The 23,404-nt window shown below is 37.8% G+C and overlaps 1 protein-coding gene across 3 annotated transcripts in view; it reads right to left on the bottom strand.

Moving 5' to 3' along the window:
• Positions 1-2,385: 2,385 nt before the first annotated feature.
• Positions 2,386-23,404, bottom strand: part of SESN3 (sestrin 3) — an 81,403-nt gene continuing 60,384 nt past the window's right edge. For all 3 annotated transcript variants that reach the window (XM_061143801.1, XM_061143808.1, XM_061143815.1), the window contains 6 exons: positions 22,125-22,361; positions 21,353-21,527; positions 16,452-16,570; positions 15,427-15,617; positions 12,488-12,632; positions 2,386-10,245 (listed from right to left, as the gene is read on the bottom strand). In XM_061143801.1, the coding sequence (XP_060999784.1) occupies positions 10,159-10,245; positions 12,488-12,632; positions 15,427-15,617; positions 16,452-16,570; positions 21,353-21,527; positions 22,125-22,361 (954 nt within the window). In that variant the 3' untranslated portion in view covers positions 2,386-10,158. The remainder of the gene's footprint in view (positions 10,246-12,487; positions 12,633-15,426; positions 15,618-16,451; positions 16,571-21,352; positions 21,528-22,124; positions 22,362-23,404) is intronic.

Raw genomic sequence — 23,404 nt, 5'->3', positions numbered from 1 at the left:
GGATTATTAAGCATTCTTGTCTCAGATCCCTTTAAAGAATTCTATGGGTGAATTAAAAGAGTTCTAAGGAAAGGTGTGGACTCACCTGTGTTTTGAAACATGTCAAGTATGTGAGATTATGGGAGAAGAGACATTTTTCTGAGACTGACTTTCAATTCACAGTTAGAAAATTACCTGAGTTAGAAACTATGCCTTTGCATTGGTAACTTCCACCACATAGAAAGGTCCTAAAAATTAAAAAAAAAAAAAAAGCAACGCAGTTTTAAGTTTTTCTGGGTCTTCTTTAAGAAAAGTGTCAGTCGCTCTTTGGAACCACATGACCTGTAGCTTGCAAGGCTCCTCTGTCCATGGAATTCTCCAGGCAAGAACCCTGGAGCGGTAGCCAGTCCCTTCTCCAGGGGATCTTCTTGACCCGGGGATCGCAGCTGGGTCTCCTGCACTGCAGGTGGATTCTTTACTATCTGAGCCACAGGGAAGCCCAAGTCTTCTTTAGGACCAGGCTTATTGTTCTCTTGGGAAAAACTTCCAACCTTGAAGCTGACAGGTGAACCTCCCCCCTAAGTTATCAACTTTTAAATCAAAAGGCTTATTCAGGACTGGAGGGGGAAAAAAAAAATCTATTTTTTAAAATTAAAAAAAAAGTTGCAAGTTAGCCAGAAAAGTAAGTTATCTAAACTTTTGTTTGGGAGCAGGAACTATTCTTTAATTTTTCAAGCAAGATGTCATGTTGCAAGCATAGTCATTTATATCATTAGCCAAGAAACTTAGGCTGGATTAAGGTAGTGAAGTTCAGTGTAAAAGTGGCATCAGAAAGATGGAGTTCAGCTCCCCACTGTGCTGATTCTAAGGTGCCAACTCTTGGGCAAAGCTCTCAAGACTGTTTCCTCTTGTGCAAAATACAATCAGTTCTTTACAAAGTTATTATGAGGATTAAATGAGACCGTGTATGTGAAAAGACCAAGTACACACATAAGGGGTTTCGTTTTACTTTTAAAAATGGCCAAAGTTATTAATCAGTTCCTAGGGAACTAGGGTCAAAAAGCTGGATCTTGAATTGGGAAGAAGTGGAAATTTAGCTGTTGGCTGAGTGTGGTCTGACATGCCCTGTCCTTTATCTCCCCTGCTGCTGCTGTTGGGTCCCCAAATCGTGTCTGACTCTTTGTGACCCTATGGACTGTAGCCCGCCAGGCTGCTCTGTCCATGGGATTTCCCAGGGAAGAAGACTGGAGTGGGTTGCCATTTCCTTCTCCATTATCTCCCCTAGAGGTCACATATTATTGAAAATGGCAGACTCTAATCAGCAAGAAGCCAGTTTTTGCTGATCTCCCGCAACAGCTGGGGGCTTCCCAGGTGGCGCTAGTGGTAAAGAACCCACCTGCCAATGCAAGAGCGGCAGGAGATGCGGGCTCCACCCTGTGTCGGGAAGATCCCCTGGAGGAGGGCACAGCCACCCACCCCAGCCTTCTTGCCTAGAGAATCCTGTGGATGGAGAAGCCTGGTGGGCTACAGCCTCTGGGGTCACAAAGAGATGGACACGACTGAGACAGCTTAGCAGGCATGCGTGCAGTATAGCTGGACACGGGGCACAAAGGGAGAGTTCCTGCCTTTGCTACGAGCTTTTGTGTAATTAGTGAGCTAAGAGAAATGAGAAGTTAGGGCTCTCCTTGGAATACCTTGCACAAAAGACTTTGCACATCCCCTCTAGCTTTCCCAAAGACTACCTTACATTTCTACTTGACAGTCTTACTATCACCTCATTACAGTGTATACTCACCCCCTCCTCCCAAACTCTCCTTCCTAACTCTTTATTTCAATTAGCAGTAGCGCTATTCTCTGGGTTTTCTCAGGCATCCAATCAGCCTCATCACTGTACTGAGTATTTCAAATCCCTTCTTACACATCACCAATCTCAAGCAACTATCTCAAGAAGGCAATTATCTCCCTCAGATTGTGGTACAGAAATCATGGTTCCTAGAAATCAAGTTACTTAAGGTTACAAAGCTTAAGTGGAAAACAATACGCTTTGAATTCAAGCTCTGACCCCAAGTTCAATGTCCCTTTCCCCATTCTACCTTACTATTTTTGGTAAATAAGAGATAATAGGGAAATTAATTTTCCTATTGCTGAGATCACAATGGACAGTTTCAAAGGTAATAATAACTATATTTTGCACAATTTACACTATTCCATTAATGCAATATTAAGTGATTGTAATAAATGTCACAAGAAAACTGTGGGTCAGGAAGAAATAAGAGGGAAAATGACTCTTACAACAATGCAGATATCTTTCAGAACGCATATCCAATAATTAACAAACAAAACCTACACAAGAATACTTCTTGAATATTCAATCAAATATATATATATAAAAGCAAATAGTCAGTGTTCAGTTTTGCCAATTTTATTGAACCAATAAAATTCCTACTAATAACAATGAAATAAATTTCTGCAAGTATAAATGTGATACAGTTTAACAAAACCCATTGTTCTGTACCTATAAATAGATTTTCAAAATGTCATAAAAAGTGCAGTTATGAATTGTTAACATGTTAATACACAGTTGCTTTATTTCAAATGTGTTTGCCTTGACTCACCAACAGTTCCTTCTGTAGCTGTTCAAATAATATTACCCATCCCTCCAAAAAAAAAAAAGAGGCATTAAAGCACTAGAATATTACACATAAACTGATCCATTGAGGTCAGCTTTAGTCAGAATTGTAAAATCAGCAACATAAGAAAAATAAAACCTAGTTATACATACGAAAAGCTTTCATGGGTTCTATACTCTTCTTAACTGCTGACTCATGTGGAGGGCATAATAGTTGAGAGGCTTACACGGTTAACTAACTTAGACTACATCTACAGCAGGGTCTGATTTGCCAGAACAAGTTTAAAGTGGCTGTTTATCAAGTTTGTTGTCTTTAGAATTGAAACCATAAATGTAAGATCGCCGTTTGACGCTGAAAATTGTGTGAATCCTAAATTGCATCAATGATCTATTTGATAAAAGCTTATTCTAATTGAAAACCTTATATAGTAAGAGACTGATAGATATATAGCAGTCTTAAAGATCACGTCATCCGCCTCACATTAGTCCAAAGTCACGTGCTTCGTAAAAAAGAAAAAAATTACAGTAACAAAGCACAGGACCACGAAGGCAAAACATCACAGCTTCTGATTACATGGAGTAAAAAGTACCGAGGAACGCAGAGATAACTGTGTTAATACTGATGAAGTGAAGAACTATAACAGACATTTCACAGCATGCTACATATATCACTCACAACTCAAGGATAAAATGATGCCTAAAATTGAAAGATAAGAAGTTGGCAATCTGATTTCGTGTGCAATTCAGCTACAAAGTCTTAATATATACATTCATGATGTAGCTGCCCTGCAAAATCAGGTTCGTTTTAAAAAAGAGAGATTTCAAGTTCAAATCCTATTTCATAAGCTAAAGGATACATCCAGTTCTTCCATGACCAGGAAAGTTATTTTCAGGGTTGAAGGAGCGAATCCAAGTGGCAAGGCCATGTTCCAAGCTGACCTGACAGGGTTCTGTGTAACCTTGCTTCAACTGTGCATGTGGCTGTGAGTATTCTATTAGCATGGAGAAGATGCCAAACTGGCTTGTGGTTTGCTTTCTGTGTCTACCTTATCTGATTGACAAGAGTAGATGTGAAAAGAGAAAAGAGGAAGGGAAAAAATGGTATTTTCTTTCCAGGGAAGATATATGCATATAAAGGGAATATCTGCACTAGGTATAGAGTTGGGATGATGTCCCTTGGTGGACAAGGGTAGCATTGAACTCTTTCCCTTTATTTTAGAGAATCAGTGAAATTGAGGAAGGAGAAAACAAGTCTCAACGTTACAAAGGAAATTTCTTGGTTACCCAACTGATGAATTTCGTTGATCCTACTTTTTGATCCTTCCTTATCAGATTTGGGAGTCAGTCGACAATTTGTAAAGACTGATTAACTTAAGAAGATGTATAATCAGTTTCATTCAGTAGGTGTCATAATGCCTAAACTTAAGCTAATCAGGATTGATAAACAATAGTTTAGCATTAAAGACTAGAGAGTCTCTCTCTCCTTTTGATTTTTTTTTTATGAGATTAAACTGAGGAATGCAAGAAAATAGACTGCTTTAGCAAATTTGTATACCCAAAATTACATTTATCCTAGTTAGACTTACTACTATTTGATGTTGTACTATGAGCTGTAAAATAGGGTGTTTGTTCTAATGGCCATTCTGTAGTATGAATTTCATTACTTCAAAGATTTCCACAAGCATTGAAAAGAATCAGGTATTCATCCCCCCCCCCACCCCCACCACCCTCATATTCCTTCTTTTTCAACTCTGGACCTCATGGCGGTGCACTCATAATTAATTTAAAGGTAGAAGGAACATTTTATAACATAGGATTTAATAAAAACTATCCCTTCAGGCTCTATTTATTCAAGTCTCATTTCTTAACTAGGCATATATTCATTCCTGGGCCCTTAAAGGTATTTACCGGACTGTTTTCAAGTTGGGGTGTTCACAAAGGGGTGTGGAAGGCACCTGGATACCACCACAGACAATAGTATTTTAATCTGTACTTTCAAACAGGGTGGGGTTTGACTTCAGGTCAGACAACCGTCTGCAGATGAACACACCCCGCGTTAGAAATCTGACAGTGTTCCTCTACGGACCGCACCAAACAGGCACTGGCCAGACTGGAAGCGCTGTGGCTTCTTCCCTTCTGTGCGCTTCCTGTCCCTGGATGATAGTCTGGACATCCTGCAAGTACCACCAGGGGAATAAGGACTACGAAGGCAGTGCGTTCCCTTTTCATCTCATTTTCCCCGGCGAGAAACAGGGTAGGAACAGGGGTTACAAGCTTAGTCTAACGCGGGAAGCTTGATCAAACCCTTAGGTAGCCAATTTTGTGGTATTTTATCTATATTATAAATCCAGTGGGCTTCTGTGAGCCAATGGGACCACCTAAACGCCGTTTATCATATATCCTTCTGTTGGAAATAAGTTTCAAGGCCCAAATGACACCCATAAAACAAATGTCAGAAACACCACCCAGGTGTATGCCAGAAATATCCTGTTCCACTGATTGGTTACAGATTAGTCTGGACTGCTGGAGAATTTTCACTTTACATTCAAATAACTTGGACTAATGCAGGTATTTACTACCTAATATAGATCCAGGTTAGGATGGCATTTCAATCATTTTAAAATCCTGCTAAATGCTAAATTCTGCATGGTAGAAATAGTTCGATTTCTTATCATGTATAAATATAAAGATTCCTACTTTGATAGAAGGCAAAACTCTTCTATGATTTATTTAAAATATGGAAGTAGTACTTCTGAACAACAGAGAGTGAATCCATGAAAATGGTTGGATACTCTGAGTTTATAGGCTCTTTGGGGATGAGGTAGAGGAGAACAAGATATTCTGGCAGCGGGGAAAGGGCAGAACAGTATGAGATGGACGCAATCACATGTGGTGCTACAGAATTTCTGGTAGGGGATCGAGGGCAAAGGTGAGCCAAAATATACCTAGATGATTGAGGGATTTCAAGGGAGTTGGGACAAGTCGTGTTCCTCATGAATGGAGAAAAAGTAACTGGGAAAAGTAAATGCTGGTGACGATCAGCAGGTGGCTGGTGATGTCTGGTTTGTGAAAAGGCGTTCACACCAAGATGGGCTGAGGGGAGGGGAGGAGAGTGAGCATGGTTGAGGCTGAGGCACTTGGGAGGAAGAGCGAGCAGGCAGGAAAGGGTGGGCTGAATGTAGGCAGGAGCTCCCGCAACAGGAAGGGCTCCTTTAGACTGGGTGTGTGATGCTGAGGGCAGCCACACTAGTGGAGTTATTATGGTCCATGTGTTCTTTGAAAAACTCTTCCTTCCTCACAGGGCTCTGCCTCGACAGGTACCTCTACCTCTGCGAATCATTTCACTCCAGCTGTTTTTGTTCTAGGTCTCACCTGAGCAGACACTACTGATGAAGCCAAATTAGCATGGAAGTAAGTTCCACATGGAGGGGGCACTGAAGTTCTGTTGACTGAGATAAATACATTCATGTTACAGTACTGTTTTAAGGAAAGACTAATTTGATTCTCAGTCTTCAGACGGATATAATTGGGAAACAGAGTTTATGATGATGGCCACCTAAAATAGGTTCTGACTATGAAATTAGGTAACTTAAAACTCAGTCTGAATAGAGGAGCCACATAACTGTCAGTTTCCTGTTAAATTATACTATTAGCAAATTTCATATACTATTTATATAACATTATAGTTGCATAATTTTCACTCCATGCAAGACCGTCTATTTGCATAAAAGAAGAAAAAGCCCCCCCTAGATAAAGAGTTTAAGGTCTTGCTTTCCAGAGGAATGATTTAGAATTGTCTTTAAAACGTAACATAAAACAAAAATGAAAACCTTTCTACTAGCACAGTGCAAATCATTTTTATAACATGCACTGAAATTTATTTTTTTCCCTGATGAACTGCCCTTAGAGTTTAAAAGAATCTTACCACCATATAGGCATGTACTCTGCACAAAAATGGTGAACTGTTTTTAAGTACACATTTTTAACTGCTGGTTGATAATTTCATTTTTCTGTAGCATAAAAATTTAAGATTTTGGATTTAAAAACTCTGTAAGGTGGGAAAAAAGTTGCTCAGGAATAATGTTAACTAGGTGTTAGAAGCATTTGAAATCCTTAAGGGACTTTATAGCACAATTAAAATAGGGGCTCTGGTTCAAATATGATTTTGATATAGAGCTGACATTGAGGGTTCTATTCTAAGAGTCTTGTATTGTTGTTATTTGGGTTTAAAGCTATAATTACAAGCCAAGACAAACCCCAGATTCCACATTAGCCATCTTTTACTTAAAAAATACGCGAAATGGGACAGAGGTTCTTCCTGAGACTGAGGCAATATCCTTAGCTCAAAATGGTGAAGAAAGTAACAAGTTGTCCCATCTCAAAAGCCTGCTTTCCTCTAATTATCACGAGTCCATCTGAGGAAGCCGAATCTGAAGGATTTAAAGAGGCACCTGTCTGGCCACTCCCACAGTCAAGGGACTGGGTTCACCATTTACTTTCAGAGAGAAGAGTATTTGGATTTTCTTAAGGTGATCCGAGAAAACTGAGCATTCTAACTCTAGTGGGAAAACTCAAACTTTGAAAGTAAACAGAACCATTTCAAGCATGTACATCAGTGGATTGTTAGACCAATTTGGAAACAGTAAGCAACGGAGTCAGAGACTTCACATTTACATGTGCTTTTTGTTTTTCTCACGGACACGTGCACAGCTTAATTTGGCACAATGTGAGCCCCAGGGGCAGGTTAGCGGATGGTATCGTCACATCATGACACCAATGGAACCAGAGAGCTCTTTTAAAAAATATCACATTTTAATATAAAAAGCTATGCTATAAATTACTACATAGTAAATTCAATACTCTGAAAAAATACCACCCTGGAAAACCGCATCAGAATTTCAAGTTTGCAGTAGCTGACGTTCACAGCAAACTCCTGTACAAGGGTATTCACAACCTGGAAGGCGTGCAGGCTGCATCTTGGCAGGCGCTTTGGCACCTCCAAAGTCAGCTTTTCTCGGCTGATTCAGTGAGGTTCATAAATATCTTGTTTTGTTTTTGTTTATCGTTCCAAGTCAACTGATTTTCCTGATTAGCGATAAGACACATCTATGCTAAGCTAAAAAGAAACTTTGCTAGGAAAGAGATCTAGTAAAGGCACTAATAATATTCCCATAACCCAAACTTGAACTACTTACATTTCTGGGGCGGGGAATGCAAAAACAAAAACTAAGTGGCCATTTTAGTTACTTAAACCTTGTTTCCCCTTTTGGTTTAAAGCTCTTCTGATGTTCTATGAGAATTTTTCCTCCTTTTCAATATATAAATTATTTTCAACCTCTAATACAGGTCACCTGCACAAAAACATAGGGGTATTAACTGAAAGAATTCTAGTTAAAAAAACAAAATGTCAAGAGTAAAGGGTATCCTCAACTTGAAAGTTCTAATATTAGGGAAGTCAAATGGACATGCATGTTGTCATTCGTATTTTGCCATTCCCCTAAATACTTTCTTTGTAGTTAGTACCTATCTATATAATGTGATATAGAATAACATCAACATATGGTGTATGCAATACACAAAACAGACTTGATCTGGCAGGAGTTCTTTGAATAATCTTTTTAAATAAACCACCCTGTCTTTAAAAATATTAGCAGTTTTTTTCCTCACATGGAAGATTTCAAACAAGATCCTGGAATCTAAAAATGCAGAACTACCTTATATTCATAGGTGTACAGTCATCTTTCTATTTTCTTACCTAGAACAAAGCCTAACAGAAAGCAACCTAGTGGATTGTACCAGAAAAGGATGATAAATGGAAGGGGAAAATGATTGACGAGAACACTAGCCCACAATTCTTTCATGAGAGGAAAGAAAAAGTTAAGTCCTAGATAACAAGTAAGTCTAAAATGCAATCTTTGTGGGAATGCTAACGGAAAAATTTAACTATCTTCTTTACTGTGAAAAAAATGGATTTTTAAAAAAAATTAGCATGTTTGTGTAAAATTCAAGTCACCCTTAGTTAACCAAAAAGTGTTTAAGCAGTGCAGTCGTGTCCTACCGGATAGCTGTGAGCATCTCTTTAGGCACTTCACTGGTTCATTAACATAATACAAATTAAAGCTATAAATGTACAACATTGTGCTCTGTGAAGATAGTCTAATCAAGCAACATAAACCAATGCAAAAATGTGACTTTTGGGATGCTTTTTCCTCCCTTAAGACTTGAGATCTTTTTTAAACCAGTTGTCCAAAGAGATTGTTCAGGGAATGGGGATGCTTTGGCATTGTAAAAGGAACATTGTTCAACCCCAGGAAGGCAAAAGCCTTGTGCAATAAAGAAATCTAAACTAGATTTCTTTATAGCTCTGTGGTAAAAGGACACTTCTGCAGCGACATACATAATAGGGGGAAAGTTTATTGAGTCTTTTTCTCTCTCTCTCTCTTTTTGTTTTTTTTTTTTTTACATATTGCACTCTTGTGTTGTTGTTGTTCAATCACATTAATGCATAGAAACACAATTTTTACCTTTGAATAATCAACTGTTTAACCTATTGTAAGAAAAACCGTGGAAAGTAAGTTCTAGAAGCCTAACAGGAAAAAAATATAGGCATATTAACCTTCCTCTGCTTACTGAAATATAGAAAACACTATGAGAAAAGAAAAATGTGCAAAGAAAATTTTTGGTCAGTCTTGTGTGGGTACATGTTTATATGTGCCAACTAAATGAACTGTAAGCAGTCCTGTGAGCACTGATTACTCTGATGACTGAGGATTACTATCAGTGATAGAAAGGAGTGTGCATAATTCTACTTTGAATATATACATCTGATATGGAAAACGGAAGCTTCTGTTTCAGAAGAGAAAGAAACTAGCTGAATTTGGCATTTCAGTAGCATGCTATAGAATTCATCATGATCAATTTCACATTAAATTATGGACAATGGCTGTATCACATTTCATGTTATCGCCAATAGCAGTAAAAAAAAAAAAACAAATAAAAAAAATAAACAGTGCCTGACAAATAAACTCCTGGAGACACAGATACGTGTCCTGTGAGCAGCTTAGTTCAACAGCGCATGCTTCTCCTCCACCAGGTGTAGGACACAACCTTAAAATTCTAGAATGGCCAGAGGAGGTCATTCATTGCTGAATTCTGATATCTGAAAAACAATTGCTCGAGCAGATTGTAAGCGCTTCTCCTTATTTAAAAAAAAAAAAAGGAAAGAACAAAAATACACATACACACAAACCCCAAAGCACTGAAGTTAAGCATTAACAAACCAGGTTCATGATTTATGATCAGTATCCAAAAACCCAACTACAAACAATGCCAAGTAGTGCTCCTCAGTATTATTTTTGCAATTGTTAGTCATGTTAAGCATCAAGGAAAAGAAAACACATCATTGCACATTACAGCCGCCCCCCAAAACGGCTAAAACTTTGACACTAGAGAATTGAATAATGTTTGATGCTACATCACAAACAGCTTCTGATGAATAGCCTATGTGAAAAGGTCTTTACACGTATATGGTATCTTCCCTGGGCGAAGCTTCAGGTCAAATGCCGAGTTATGGCACGAAGAGCATAGAGAAGCTCAGCTTGCATCCGTGCTTCCATTAGAAGTAAATTGACATGAACCTAGAAATCAAAGTGTTACCAATTTAGTGACCATTATAAACAACTGAGAAAACTTTATTTCATATATCAGACATTCACAAATGTATTATAACATTAGGTATTATAATTTCACCAGTATTACAGACACACATACAAATACACATGCCTCTGCATGTTTATGTGTGCACATGATGTACTACTCATAAGAAAACTGTTTATTAAAAATATGTGAGCAGTAAAAATGACCCCGAGAATCTTAAAAAGTCCAGTAATTTTCTTAGAATAGCTGTAAAGCCAGACAATCCTTTGGGTTATAAAACAAAAATAATTTTTGCAAATTACAATTCTACAAAAAATACTTTCCTCCAGATGTAAAATTTTATATGGCTGAAAATCAGCCTGACATTTCCTATAGCCTGTACTTATTCCTTGGAAAGTTCTTAAAAACATTTTTTACTATTTACAGGCATACCTAATTTTATTGAGCTTTTGCTTTAACGCACTACATAGACACTGCTTTTCTTTCTTTATTCACAAACTGAAGGTTGCATTGCATTGAGCAAGTCTATTGGCGTCATTTTGCCAACAGCATTTGCTCACTTCTTTGTCACATCTGGTAATCCTCACAACACTTCAAACCCTCCACCACAAAAAAGATTATGACTCACTGAAGGTTGAAATGATGGTTAGCATTTTTTAGCAATAAACTATTTTTTAATTAAGGTACCTATACTGCTTTGCTTTTAAAGACATGATGCTATTATACACTTAATAGGCTACAATGTATTATAAACACAACTTTTACATGCACTGGGAAAACAAAAATTCCTGTGGCTTGCTTTATTGTGATATTAACTTTGCTGTAGTGGTCTAGAACCAAATCAGAATATCTTTGAGGTATGCCTGTACATGGGAGAAACCAAGGTGAAAATCTGAAGCTTAAAGCAATCTGAAATTAGTATCTGGTAGTTTACTGAATGGTGACGAAATTCTGGTTATGTGTTTTGTCCAATGTGGTGTGTAAAGTAAAAGTCTAGCATTGGCCTTTGAAGTACTGGATCTGACCCTGATGCTAGGAGATTGAGGGCAAGAGGAGAAGGGGGCGACAGAAGATGAGATGGTCGGATGGCATCACTGACTAAATGGACATGAATGTGAGAAAACTCTGGGAGATACTGAAGGACAGGGAAGCCTGGAGTGCCGCAGTCCATGGGGTCGAAAAGAGTCAGACACGATTAAGGGATGAACAACAACAACTTAGATATGCTTAGCTTGCCTAGAGTCTTTCATATACAGCTGTGAACAAGCACCTGGGGGAATTTTTGAGGGGGATACATCTCACCCAATAGGTTAAAATAAGCACCCACAGATCTTCAAAAGTTTTTACAAAGAAGTATGATATATTTAAATTATTTTGATATCTTTCTACAGGTTAGATATATCACTGGATCTATTGATGAGTAAGGAGAATTTCTAGATACCACTGAGTCAAGGGGGAAACTGTAATGCAAACTTATAAGCCGAGCATAAAGATCTATCAAGGAGAGATGCTGGAGGTAAATGGGCATTTATCTGATGTGTGATTGGCTCTAAGACTTCAAGAAAGACTGCTAGGGATCGAGGTCATAACATTCTCTATCAAAGTCACATAGTTAATTAGTGGATATCAGGACTCTAAAAAGGTTTTCTTACCTCAAGCTTAGGAACTGTGGTATAAATGGAAGATTCTTGGATTTAAAGGTCAATAGACCCATGACTTAAGGCCATACTTATACTATACTATTATATCGGTCATTTATTAGGTCTTAAATAATGTTTCCTATATATTGATATTTCAATCCCCCAAAATCCTCATATAATAATATACTTGGCTCAAAGGTCTGCATTATATTGTCAAAACACTAAATTACCAAATTGGAATGAGAACTATTGTTCTGATAGGTTAACTGTAAAATGTCTAGAATGAAAAATCTCTACATGGATATGTCTTCTGGGCCAGATTCAATTTTCAGATCCAATCTTTCAAAGGCCAATGCTAGGCTTTTATTTTACACACTACACTGGGCAAAACACATAACTAAAATTTAGTCACCATTCAATAAATTTGAATTTTAAAACATTGTAAAAGAAAAAAACTGATGGCCAAATGATGCCACTTCCAACTTCTCTGATGGTGCTGATTTATTAATATTTTCATATTTAATTTTTCATAATCATTACTCCTTACGTGGAATATATGTCTATGATAAGTCATGAAACATACCTTTTCTGAGTGTTTGAACTGACGCCAGTAACTATCATACATGCGCTTGGTAGTCCTCTCAGGGTAGCAGGTCACTGTCTTAATGTAAACCTTCAGGCTTCGTTCAAGTAATTGATTAACTTCTCCATAATCATAGTCATCATACCTATAAGCAATATGATAGCAAGCTTTAGAATGGCAGAATCAAAATTTCTAAAGTTATACCAAGACACAATAATTATCTAGTAATTAAATACCAAAAGTTCATTCATTAACTTATTTAAATAATAAATACTTGAGTGCCTACTATAAGTCATGTAGTTTCCAAGTACTCCTTGAGGCACTGATGAAACACAAATGAACAAAATAGACAAAAATCCCTGGTCTCATGGAATCTAAAGTCTATTGGAGAAAGAAGAAAAATGAAAAGGAAAACCATATCAGATGGTGACAACTGCCATGGAGATAAAATACAGCTGAGGGCTGGGAGGAGAGTTGTGATTTTAGATAGAGTAGGCAGGAAGGCTTCTCTAAGAGACTGACGTCTAAGCTGATACTGGAAGGAGAAGGAGCATGTGTAAAACCCTCAGGTAGGAGTCTACTGTCTCAGTGAAAGTGAAAGTTGCTCAGTCCTGTCTGCCTCTTTGCGACCCCATGAACTGTAGCCCCCCAGGCTCCTCTGTTCCTGGAATTCTCAAGGCAAGAATACTGGAGTGAGTAGCCATGCCCTTTCTCGAGGGGATCTTCCCGACCCAGGGATCGAACCCAGGTCTCCTGCTTGGCAGGCAGATTCTTTACTGTCTGAGCCCCAGGGAAGCCCCTAGCATTTCAAGGAAGAGGGAATAATCAGTTATGTCTGATGCTACTGAGTAGGCAAAGAAGACATCACGGAGAACTGGTAGAGGCGAGGAGCTGTGGAGAGGCGAAGGGCAACCTCAGAAAGAGGAGTTCCATAGACTTGCTGCTGGGCAGGAGTAAAAGTCTGACACTGCAGTCGGTTCACAAGGGAATAGGGGATAAGAAAATGGTGACACAGATATACAAAATGTTTTCAAAGGGATCTGCTGTGCATGGGAGCAGAGGTGTGAGGCAACAGCCAGAGGAAATTAAGGATGAAGAAAGGATTGTTTTTTGAGATGATGAGAGAAATAAAGGCATGTTTACATATTGATGGGAAAGATCCGATAAAGAGGGTAAAGCTAATTATGCAGGAGAGAGAAGGGAGAACTGCTAGAACAGGGATCTTTAGATGAGAGGAGATGGGATTCTGTGCCCTAGTGCATAGGAGTGTAGATAGTTCATTCATAAGATGAGAGAAGAACAGCGTAAATGGGCACAGAAATAGCTATGAGGGTAAATGTAGTGGTGGGAGCTTGTGGGATTTTCCTTCTGTATTTTCAGTTTATTTTTAACCCAAGCATGACACTTAGTTAAAAAAAAAAATGCTGGGATTTTATATAAGCTTTATTTAGTAGCATCCAGCAGAGAAATATCACCATAATATTTATTTATTGCCTTAAATATATTATTTTGAATATAATATTAATTTACAACATGTATTGAATTAAAATCTGTTAGTGTTTATTTTTCTTAATTAGGTTGGTATGTTTTAAAATGTGATGATTTTTTTCTAGAATAGTAAATGGGCAAATAGTGGAGCTACCATTTACCATCATAATAGTATCTTTTAGGTAGAATATTTCATATTAGTTGACACTTCCAGGAAATTTGGGATTTTTTTTAAGTCAAAGTTATAGAAACCACTTTGCTTAACAAATAGAATTCTAATTCCATTCCATAAGGGCTTTGTGATACTATATCAGAAAGGATACAGTACAGAGTCAATTGAATGTATTCATAACTGGGGATTTTCTCTTTCGGCAGATCTATCTTCATAGAAGTCTTCAAACCCAGCTCAAAAAGGATGTTCTCCAAGAAGAGCTTTCCTGATTAGACCACTCAGTCTCATTCACTTCTTCACTCTCGGTTCTCTCAATTCTAATCTTCTAAATTTAGGTGCCACTAATTTATTCTGACTTACAGCTTCATTTCCTTATTCTTACATGAGCTTATGTAAGTTTTATGAGGGCAGACTCTATCTTAGTTTCATTTATACCCAAATTATACCATACTTTCAAAAACCAACCAACCAGCACTTGCTATAGTGATCTAACAGGATATCATGGGCTTCTCCTGTGGCTCAGCAGGAAAGACTGTCTGCAGTGCAGGAGATACAGGAGAGACGGGTTTGATCCCTGGGTCGGGAAGATTCCCTGGACGAGGGCATGGCATCCCACTCCAGTGTTCTTGCCTGGAGAATCCCACGGACAAGGGAACCTGGCAGCCTAGGGTCCATGGACTCACAAAGTCAGTCACGACTGAAGTGACTGACACGCCTGCACAATGTCATATCATCTATACTTTTGAAAGGTTCAGTTCTTCCAGGAGAGATTCTCAAATGGAGAGCTTTTCTACTGTTCCCAGTGATTACTGATGTTTTTCCCCTCCTTAGTAAAATTTTACTACTGTATTTATATGTGCATAGTAAGACATTTAAACCAAGAAAAATGCTCTTCTATAAAACAAAATTAATTTTTCACAGTCAGGAGTCCACATGTAATTTTCTCCCCAGAAGTATATACTCTTAAACAGGATAAAGGTAAGACTCCTGTCAGAATATTCATTTAGAAACATGTAGAACTGTCTCTATATGGCTTTCCAGGTGGCGCTGGTAGTAAAGAACCTGCCTGCAAATGGAGGAGACTGAGAGATGCGGGTTTAATCCCTGGGTTGGGAAGATCCCCTGGAGAAGGGCATGGCAACCCACTCCAGTATTCTTGCCTGGAGAATACCATGGACAGAGGAGCCTGGAGGGCTACAATCCTTGGGATCTCAAAGAGCTGGACATGACTGAAACAACTTAGCGCACACACACACAACTGTCTCTATGACAACCATACCTGATTCCAAACATACAGTGAACGTAGTTAAATAAAGCTCTACGCAGCATGGTTGTGTCCACATCCTCATGGGTGGCCATAGTGTTATAGGTGAGATTGTAGACCATGCGGAACTTCTCGTCAAGAAGATGTCCAATATCAGAATAAAGTCTGTTCACCAGGGAGAACCCATGATTTTCCCAGGTATAGTCCTAAAAGAATAAAATGTATTACAAAATGGTCACTCTCCATTTAAAGTCTATGTTTTTGTGAAGTATAACCACTGAAGCAAGTAAGTGGAGGATATTTCAAAGTCTGTAATCCTTTCACAGATTCTAAGTTCGTCACTTTACCAAGACTGCTTTACCAACACGTCAGTTTGTAGATGGAAGGGCCGTGCTCCTTCCTCACTGGGTCCAGGATGAGGCACACTGGTGAGAAACTCTGGCTACTTCCCGTGGTGATGTACTGTGCAAACTACGCCCTCATCTGGAAGGACCCCAGAAGGCCCTGGAATTTTCCTACGTGACAAAACCTGCTCAGTGACACGGATGGCTAGCAGATCATCTGAAACAAGCACAGAGGAGTCTGTCTTTGATCTCGCTTGCACTGTCTTTATGAACCACATTGCTACTGTGGCTCTTATCTAGGGATGGGGAACAGGTGGCCCTTCAGTCCATAATTATAGACATATGGCCTTTTTATAAAAATGCCTTCTTATTATAAATGTGAACATATCACTCAATTTCCTCCCTGCTTCTCTCCAAAACATGAACATGATACTACTACCATGCAATAATGCAAGTAACCACATAAAGCAGTTTCCTTTTGCTTTCTTGGGGCTGGAGGTAGAGGGGATACTAAAATAATAATCCATCAACTGGAACATCAAATTAGACAAGGTTGAAAAGTAGGTTAAATAAAGATATTTATAGATTCTATCAAAATGATCTATTAGTTTCTTTGGGAGTCAACTTATTCAACATTTCACAGTTAAAATGACAGTATCTTTTCTCCAATTTCTCTCAATTAAAGGCATCTCATACCTGAGCTCGGAAAGTTGGCAAATGTTCCTCCCCTCGTCTGGCAAAGTCTTCATATCCAAAACCAGGGTCTTCAATATATCGGGAGACATCAGATGTTATAATCATGTCATCCTCAAAATCTAAGTACAATAATGAACAATCTGGTGTTAAGAACACTGTACAGAGTTAGAACAATGAATTAACTGCACTTTCTTTTCATTTTTCACTTTAGCTTTTCCAAGGATTTCCATAGTGACAATATTGACTACATGCCTTATATTCACACAAAATAACTTTTGCTCAAGTTTTGAATACAATTTCATTACTAAATACTGGCAACTGTAACATTTAGCTGTAGCTATTGAGGCAAAAAATTGAACTAAATTAAAATATCTAAATATTAGTTTAGCCAAAAAGTTCACTTGGGATTTTCTGTAAGATGTTACAGAAAAATGTAAATGAACTTTTTGGCCGACCCAATACAAATATTCTTTCCCCTAAATTTACCTTAAGAAGTTAAAAATTTCTTAAAAAGGAGTTAAAATTAATATTCTGACAAATCTAAAACTCTAATTTTAATTCTATTTAAACAAATGTTTCAAACTCTGGACTCAAAGGAAATAGTACTTTGCATATTATCCACATTCTTCTGCTCCTAGGAGATGGATACAAATAAAATACAGAAAATACTATGTTACAGTAATGGAACATCATTCTAATTTGAAAAGCAGAAAACTAATAAATGCTAGTCAACTCTGTTACCAAGCTATAGAATAATACCCTTGTAGAAAACTTCAAACATTTTCTTCAAAAGACTTGAAAAACTATTCTTAGAATCTCTAAATGGAATCTGAAATGCTTTATCATACTGATCAAACCAAGAAACTTGTTATAGGGAAAAATAAGTTTCTATTTCCATTTTAAAACACGGTAAGTCTACAAAAATAACTCAGCCACATACTGAGTCATTTTTCTCTTATCTTTGTGTGACCAGCAAATTTAGTACTGGGAATGGTGAAGATTAAAGAATGAAACAATTTATTTCCTAATTTAAAAATGATATAGCCTCTTGTTAAAATCAGAATATAACTTTCCACTAAGGTCTAAGACTTGCTGGTCAAAGTTCACTTTAGAAGGCAAAAGTCCTTGCTCAAGCATCCAAGAAGGGAAAGACTGACATTCTAAAATATACTTTCAGAACAGCATCGAAACATGTATATTATCTACGGTGAAACAGATCACCAGCCCAGGCTGGATGCATGAGACAAGTGCTCGGGCCTGGTGCACTGGGAAGACCCAGAGGAATCGGGTGGAGAGGGAGGTGGGAGGTGGGGATCGGGGTTGGGAATACATGTAACTCCATGGCTGATTCATGTTAATGTATGACAAAACCCACTTCAATATTATAAAGTAACTAGCCTCCAACTAATAAAAATAAATGGGAAAAAAATAAAAAATAAAATAAAATATACTTTCAATAATAAGAAAAGGGCTTCCCCAGCGGCTCAGTGGTGAAGAATCTGCCTGCCAATGAAGGAGGTACAGGTTCGATCCCTGGTCTAAGAGGATCCCACACGACACGGAGCAAAAGCCTGTGCTCTGAAGACTGAATGCTGCAATTACTAAAGCCTGTGTACCTAGAGCCCATGTTCTACAACAAGAAAAGCCACAGAAATGAAAAGTCTGAGCACTGCAACTAGAGAGTAGCACTATTAAAATAGCCAGGACATGGAAGCAATCTAGATGTCGATCGACAGACAAAGAAGTTGTAGTACATATATACAATGGATTATTACTCAGCCATAAAGGAACGAATTTGAGTCAGTAGTAGTAAGATGGATGAATCTTTAAAAAATTTTAAAAAGAGAGTAGCCCCCACTCACCACAACTAGAGAAAAGGCCTGTGCAGCAATGAAGACCCAGCACAGTCAAGAATAAATAAATTAAACAAAAAAATTAAAAGAAATAAAACGTTTATGTCCTTCAAGCTCTAGTGGTCTTAGAGAAGCTTTAAAAAATCAATGTCTAGGGAATTTCCTGGTGGTCCATTGGTTAGGACTCTGAGCTTCCACTGCAGGGCACCTGAGTTCAATCCCTGGTTAGGGAACTAAGATCTTGCAAGCTGCCCAGCATGGCCAAAAATAGACAAATAAATAAATAAATACTGTCTGTGCCATCTTTCACTGCCATTCAGCTCCAAATATTTTCTAATTTCCACTGCAACTTTTTATTTCCCTATGAACTATTTAGAAGTATACTGTTTCGTTTCTAAACATTTGAGAAACTTCTAGTTATTCCTTACTGATTTCTAGCTTACTTCTGTTACAGTCAAAAGTTATACCCTGTAAAGTTTAAATCTCTTAAAATTTGCTGATACTTGCTTTATTAACAGTATATGGTTGATATTGGTAAATTTTCTATGTGCACTTGAAAATAATGGTATAGGTTGCAGTTTGGGATACAGTGTTTTATTTATGTCAGGTAAAGTATGCTAAATAAGTTTACTTTCTTTTTCTGGATTTCGTGTCTCCTTACTTTTAGTTATAAAGAGATGTATATTAGAATTTTTCACCCCATGTGACCCCATGGACTGTAGCTGCCAGGCTCCTCTGTCCATGGGATTTCCCAAGCAAGAATATTGGAGTCGGTTGCCATTTCCTTCTCCAGGGGATCTTCCTAACCCAGGGAAAGAACCTGCATCTCTTGCATTGCGGGTGGGTTCTTTACCACTGAGCCACCAGGCAAACCCAAATTTTTCATACTTACAAAAATTAATGTCTAAAACTAAATACATATTACTAACTTTAATACAATGTTTGCATTTTAAAATATTGGCTTCCCTGGAAGGTTTATCCTAGGCTCATTACTTTCCTTTGTCCCACTTGTTTTCTCTGGATGATTTTTTATAAACAGCTCTTTTGATTTTAACTCCCAAATATATACTGATAACTTCCAAAACTTTATTTTGGGCTTAAAACCTTCTCCTATTCAACCCTGGCTGCTCCAAGTGTGGTGTGCAGACCAGCAGCGTGGGCATTACATGAAGCCATGAATGAAACGTAGCTTCTCAGGTCCTGGTGCAGACAGATTGAACACAAATCTGCATTTCAACAAGATTCCTCAGTGATTCACATGCATATTAAAGTCTGAGAGGCAGTTGTAGATGTTTCCAGACTGGAGGTTTTATAGGCATCACAACTCAACATGTCGCAAATATGGCTGGTTACATGATCTTTAAGGCTGGAAAGGTCATCATGATAAGCCCTCTATCTACCTAATCAGCTTCCTGTTGACAGTACCTACCTCATGTGTCACGTCCTAACAACGCAGAATCAATTGCTCCTGCACCCACCATCCTGCTTCCTCACCACTGTGCGCTGGCTCAGGCAGGTGTGCTGTTTACCACCAACTCCCCATCCCCGAGCCACTGCCTGACTCCCTTGCACTCAAGTCTCTAAGGTTTAGCTTACAACCAAGCGGCTGGAGGAGGTCTTTTCCTAGGACCCCTTCTGTCCACACTGCTCCCTCTCCATCACTGGCTCCATTTACTCCTCACTTTCTGCTTTGTATTGCAATTATTTCTCTCTCTCCTGCTAGCAATGAGAGCCTGCAGAGGGCAGCAATCACGTCTCATTTAGCCTGAAAACACTAGTGCCTACCACTCTGCTGAGTCTACGTGGAGTACAATAAATGTCTGTAGTATGAATAGCAAACCAATAACTGAAACGCTTCTTTATGTTTGGGATTCCCTGCTGGTCAGAAGTTCTGAGAAATTATTAATAGATATACTCAATTTGGTAAATAAAATCTTTCATAAAAGAAATCACTGGGGAAATGATAAAAGAGGGACCTTGTTCTTCCTGGTAAAATTTCTGAGAGCTATTGGTCAATGCCATATTTAATATTAACAAACCAAAAAAAAAAAAAAAAAAATATTAACAAACCAGTCATGGCCAAATCAATTACCCTCAGGATTTATGAAACTGACTGACCTCATGACTAGTCATTTTGAAGCCCTCTTTTAAACCTATGGAGCTCTACTTTAAATGTTATGTAGATTGATGACTTGGAAGGGTTTAAGCTTTCAAAGTCTACTGAATCCATGCTATTTTAATAACATGTACTCTGGTGTTCAATATCTTTTTAAGTTGTAATTGAAAAGTTTCCCTCCTATTTCAAAGTCTCTCAGAGTATTAGGAAAAGAAATGAATTTTAAAGACTAAAGCAAAGAAGTCTTTTGATACAGAAAAGCCTAACTTTTAATACAGGATGAATTCCTCCAAATTCAACCTAAGAAAATGACCTGAATAATACATTTTTATATAATTCCAAAGGTTTCTCCAAAGAAATGCAAATGCAAGTGCAGTGTAACTTTAGAAATAATCTGGAAAAAACCAGCAGTGTGAGAACAATCCTCCCACACACTCCACACCCACAAAAAAGGAAGAGATATTTCTTACAAATTACATCTATTGAAACAGGATTTTACTTATCATTAAAAAAATCACACAAGTATGATGGGTTAAATACTCTTATCGAACTTTATAAGCAGTTGGTCTGCTCTGAATAACATTTTATCCAGGATAAGAGCATGAACTGCATACATAGCTGAAGTGCCTCTCAACTGGATCTGAAATATATTCAAAGATGCAGCAACACAAGAGGGGAAGCAATAGTATCAGCATCAGGTAGAGGAGAACTAAATAGAAGAAACGTGATAGTGGAATCATTCCATTATCCATGTGGAAAATATTGAAGGTGGTCTGAGGTGGTCAGTCAGGGTTCTAAGAACAATAGGGATCTTCCCGACCCAGGGATGGAACCCAGGTTTTCTGCATTGCAGGCAGATTCTTTATTATCTGAGCTACCAGGGAAGTCAAAGGCAAAGACAAAAGGCAAAAACAGTGAAATAGAAAAAGCACCTGAATGAGGAAATGAATGAAAAGTATCTCCAGAGACCACAAAAAGACTTTCTTTCTTCTCCTTCTCAAAGCGAGTGGTCATTTCTTCCTGAGATGCCTCTTCATCTTCCCTTTCTTCTTGAAGCCTTTTCATTCTTTCCATTAAGGCCTCTAGCTCACTTAGAGAATCGACAATCTGGAGCCAGAGAATATAATATTGGGTGTTATTAATATTAAAAGTTGTTCTAGTAAATGTCTCCATCTCCCAATGTCACCTTATGTACAGTGGCACTAGCATAGTCATTAATTTCCTAAGTGGGCTTTCCAGTAACTCCAAAGAAAATCATATGGCAAAACCAACATTTTCAGAGGTATAGTGTTTCTGCTTCAGCCATAAACACAGAAAGTTTATATGAATGGATTTATTTAATCTAGAATTCTACTGGGTTAGCCAAAAAGTTCATTCAGGTTTTCCCATAATAGCTTTCAGAAAAATGCAAACAAACTTTTTGGCCAACCCAATACAACAGAATTTGATATATATTAGATTATATTATCACTTATTTCTAAAACTGGGACAGCCTTACAAGCCTTACGATTTGTAATTGCTTTAAAAGCCTCCTTAAGACAATTCAGAACTTCAGGAACAGGTTAAATTTTTAGGATAATAAAAAAATTATACAAAATATTTCAAGCCTATAATATCCTGTTTAATCAGATAATTTCTCTAGATGTTTTTAACGTAGCTAGTTTAAAGGCAAAGCAGTAAAGAAAAGCAGTTAAGAAAACGAACCCCGAAGTTGCTGCCTGTAAGGGATGCATTCTCTATGTTGTTGTCATTAGCGAGATCACACACACAGAAATTGTTGACTGGTATTAGCCTGAGTCCATTGGAGATTTCTGGATCTCTTTCTGGATTGATGCCACTACCAAACACAAAGCTTGCCAAAGCATGATAATGAGCCAGTAGGACCACAGCATGTACCAGTTCAGGCAGAGACCAATTATTTTCTCCAGTTTTGACAAGTTTCTGAAATGAGAAAGCCAATCAAGAATAAAAGTGAAAATCATAGAATGTTACAAAGCAATTTTAGAAAGTATGGAAAAATGTATAAAATTTCACATGTCCATTTATAGTAATAATACTAAAAGTTCCATTTAAACTGTTTCATATAATAAAGATACAGCTTTGGTCAAACAATATTACATTAACCTTATCAAAACTAACAACAGAATTACATTGTGGCTTCTCTGAAATTCCTTACACATATAATGGAGTTTCTGTTTCCAAAGCACTTTTCTATATTATGCTATTTTAATAAGGTATTTTAGAGAATCCAAGAACATTGACGCTAGAAGGAACTTTATTAAAGTTTCTCTAGCAAGACCATTCATTTGAAGGTTTTAAAAGTAGAGACTACCTTAAAAAATAACATAAATATTTAATTCAGTAGGTCAACATTTAACTGTCTTTTAGATATCATCTCTGACAGAGGAAGAACCTACAGCAGATGATAGACACTGTAGAAAACTACCTCACATTTGAAGGGACATTAAAAAAAAATCTGCTCTATTTAAAATGGATAACCAACAAGGTCCTCCTGTATAGCACAGGTAACTCTGCTCAATATTATGCAGCCTGGATGGGAGGGGAGTTTAAAGGAGAATGCATATGTGTATATGTATGGCTGAGTCCCTTTGTTATCCACCTGAAACTATCACAGCAATGTTAACTGGCTATAATCCAATACAAAATAAAAAGTTAAAACAAAATAACCCAACAAAACAAAAATATCAGAGCACTTTTTTTACATGCTATTTTACTGAATCTTCCAGATGAATGGGCTTCCCTGATAGCTCAGTTGGGAAAGAATCCATCTGCAATGCAGGAGACCCTAGTTGGATTCTTGGGTTGGGAAGATCCGCTGGAGAAGGGGAAGACTACCCACTCCAGTATTCTGGCCTGGAGAATTCCACAGACTGTATAGTCCATGGGGTTGCAAAGTGTTGGACATGACTGAGAGACTTCCACTTTCACTTTTTCCAGATGAATGTTGGAATCATAAGTGAAGC

Source organism: Dama dama, chromosome 1 (assembly GCF_033118175.1).
Source record: "Dama dama isolate Ldn47 chromosome 1, ASM3311817v1, whole genome shotgun sequence".
Taxonomy (NCBI): Eukaryota; Metazoa; Chordata; class Mammalia; order Artiodactyla; family Cervidae; genus Dama; species Dama dama.
The sequence above is the reverse complement of the archived record's forward strand: the minus strand, read 5'-3'. Positions and strand labels throughout refer to the sequence as shown.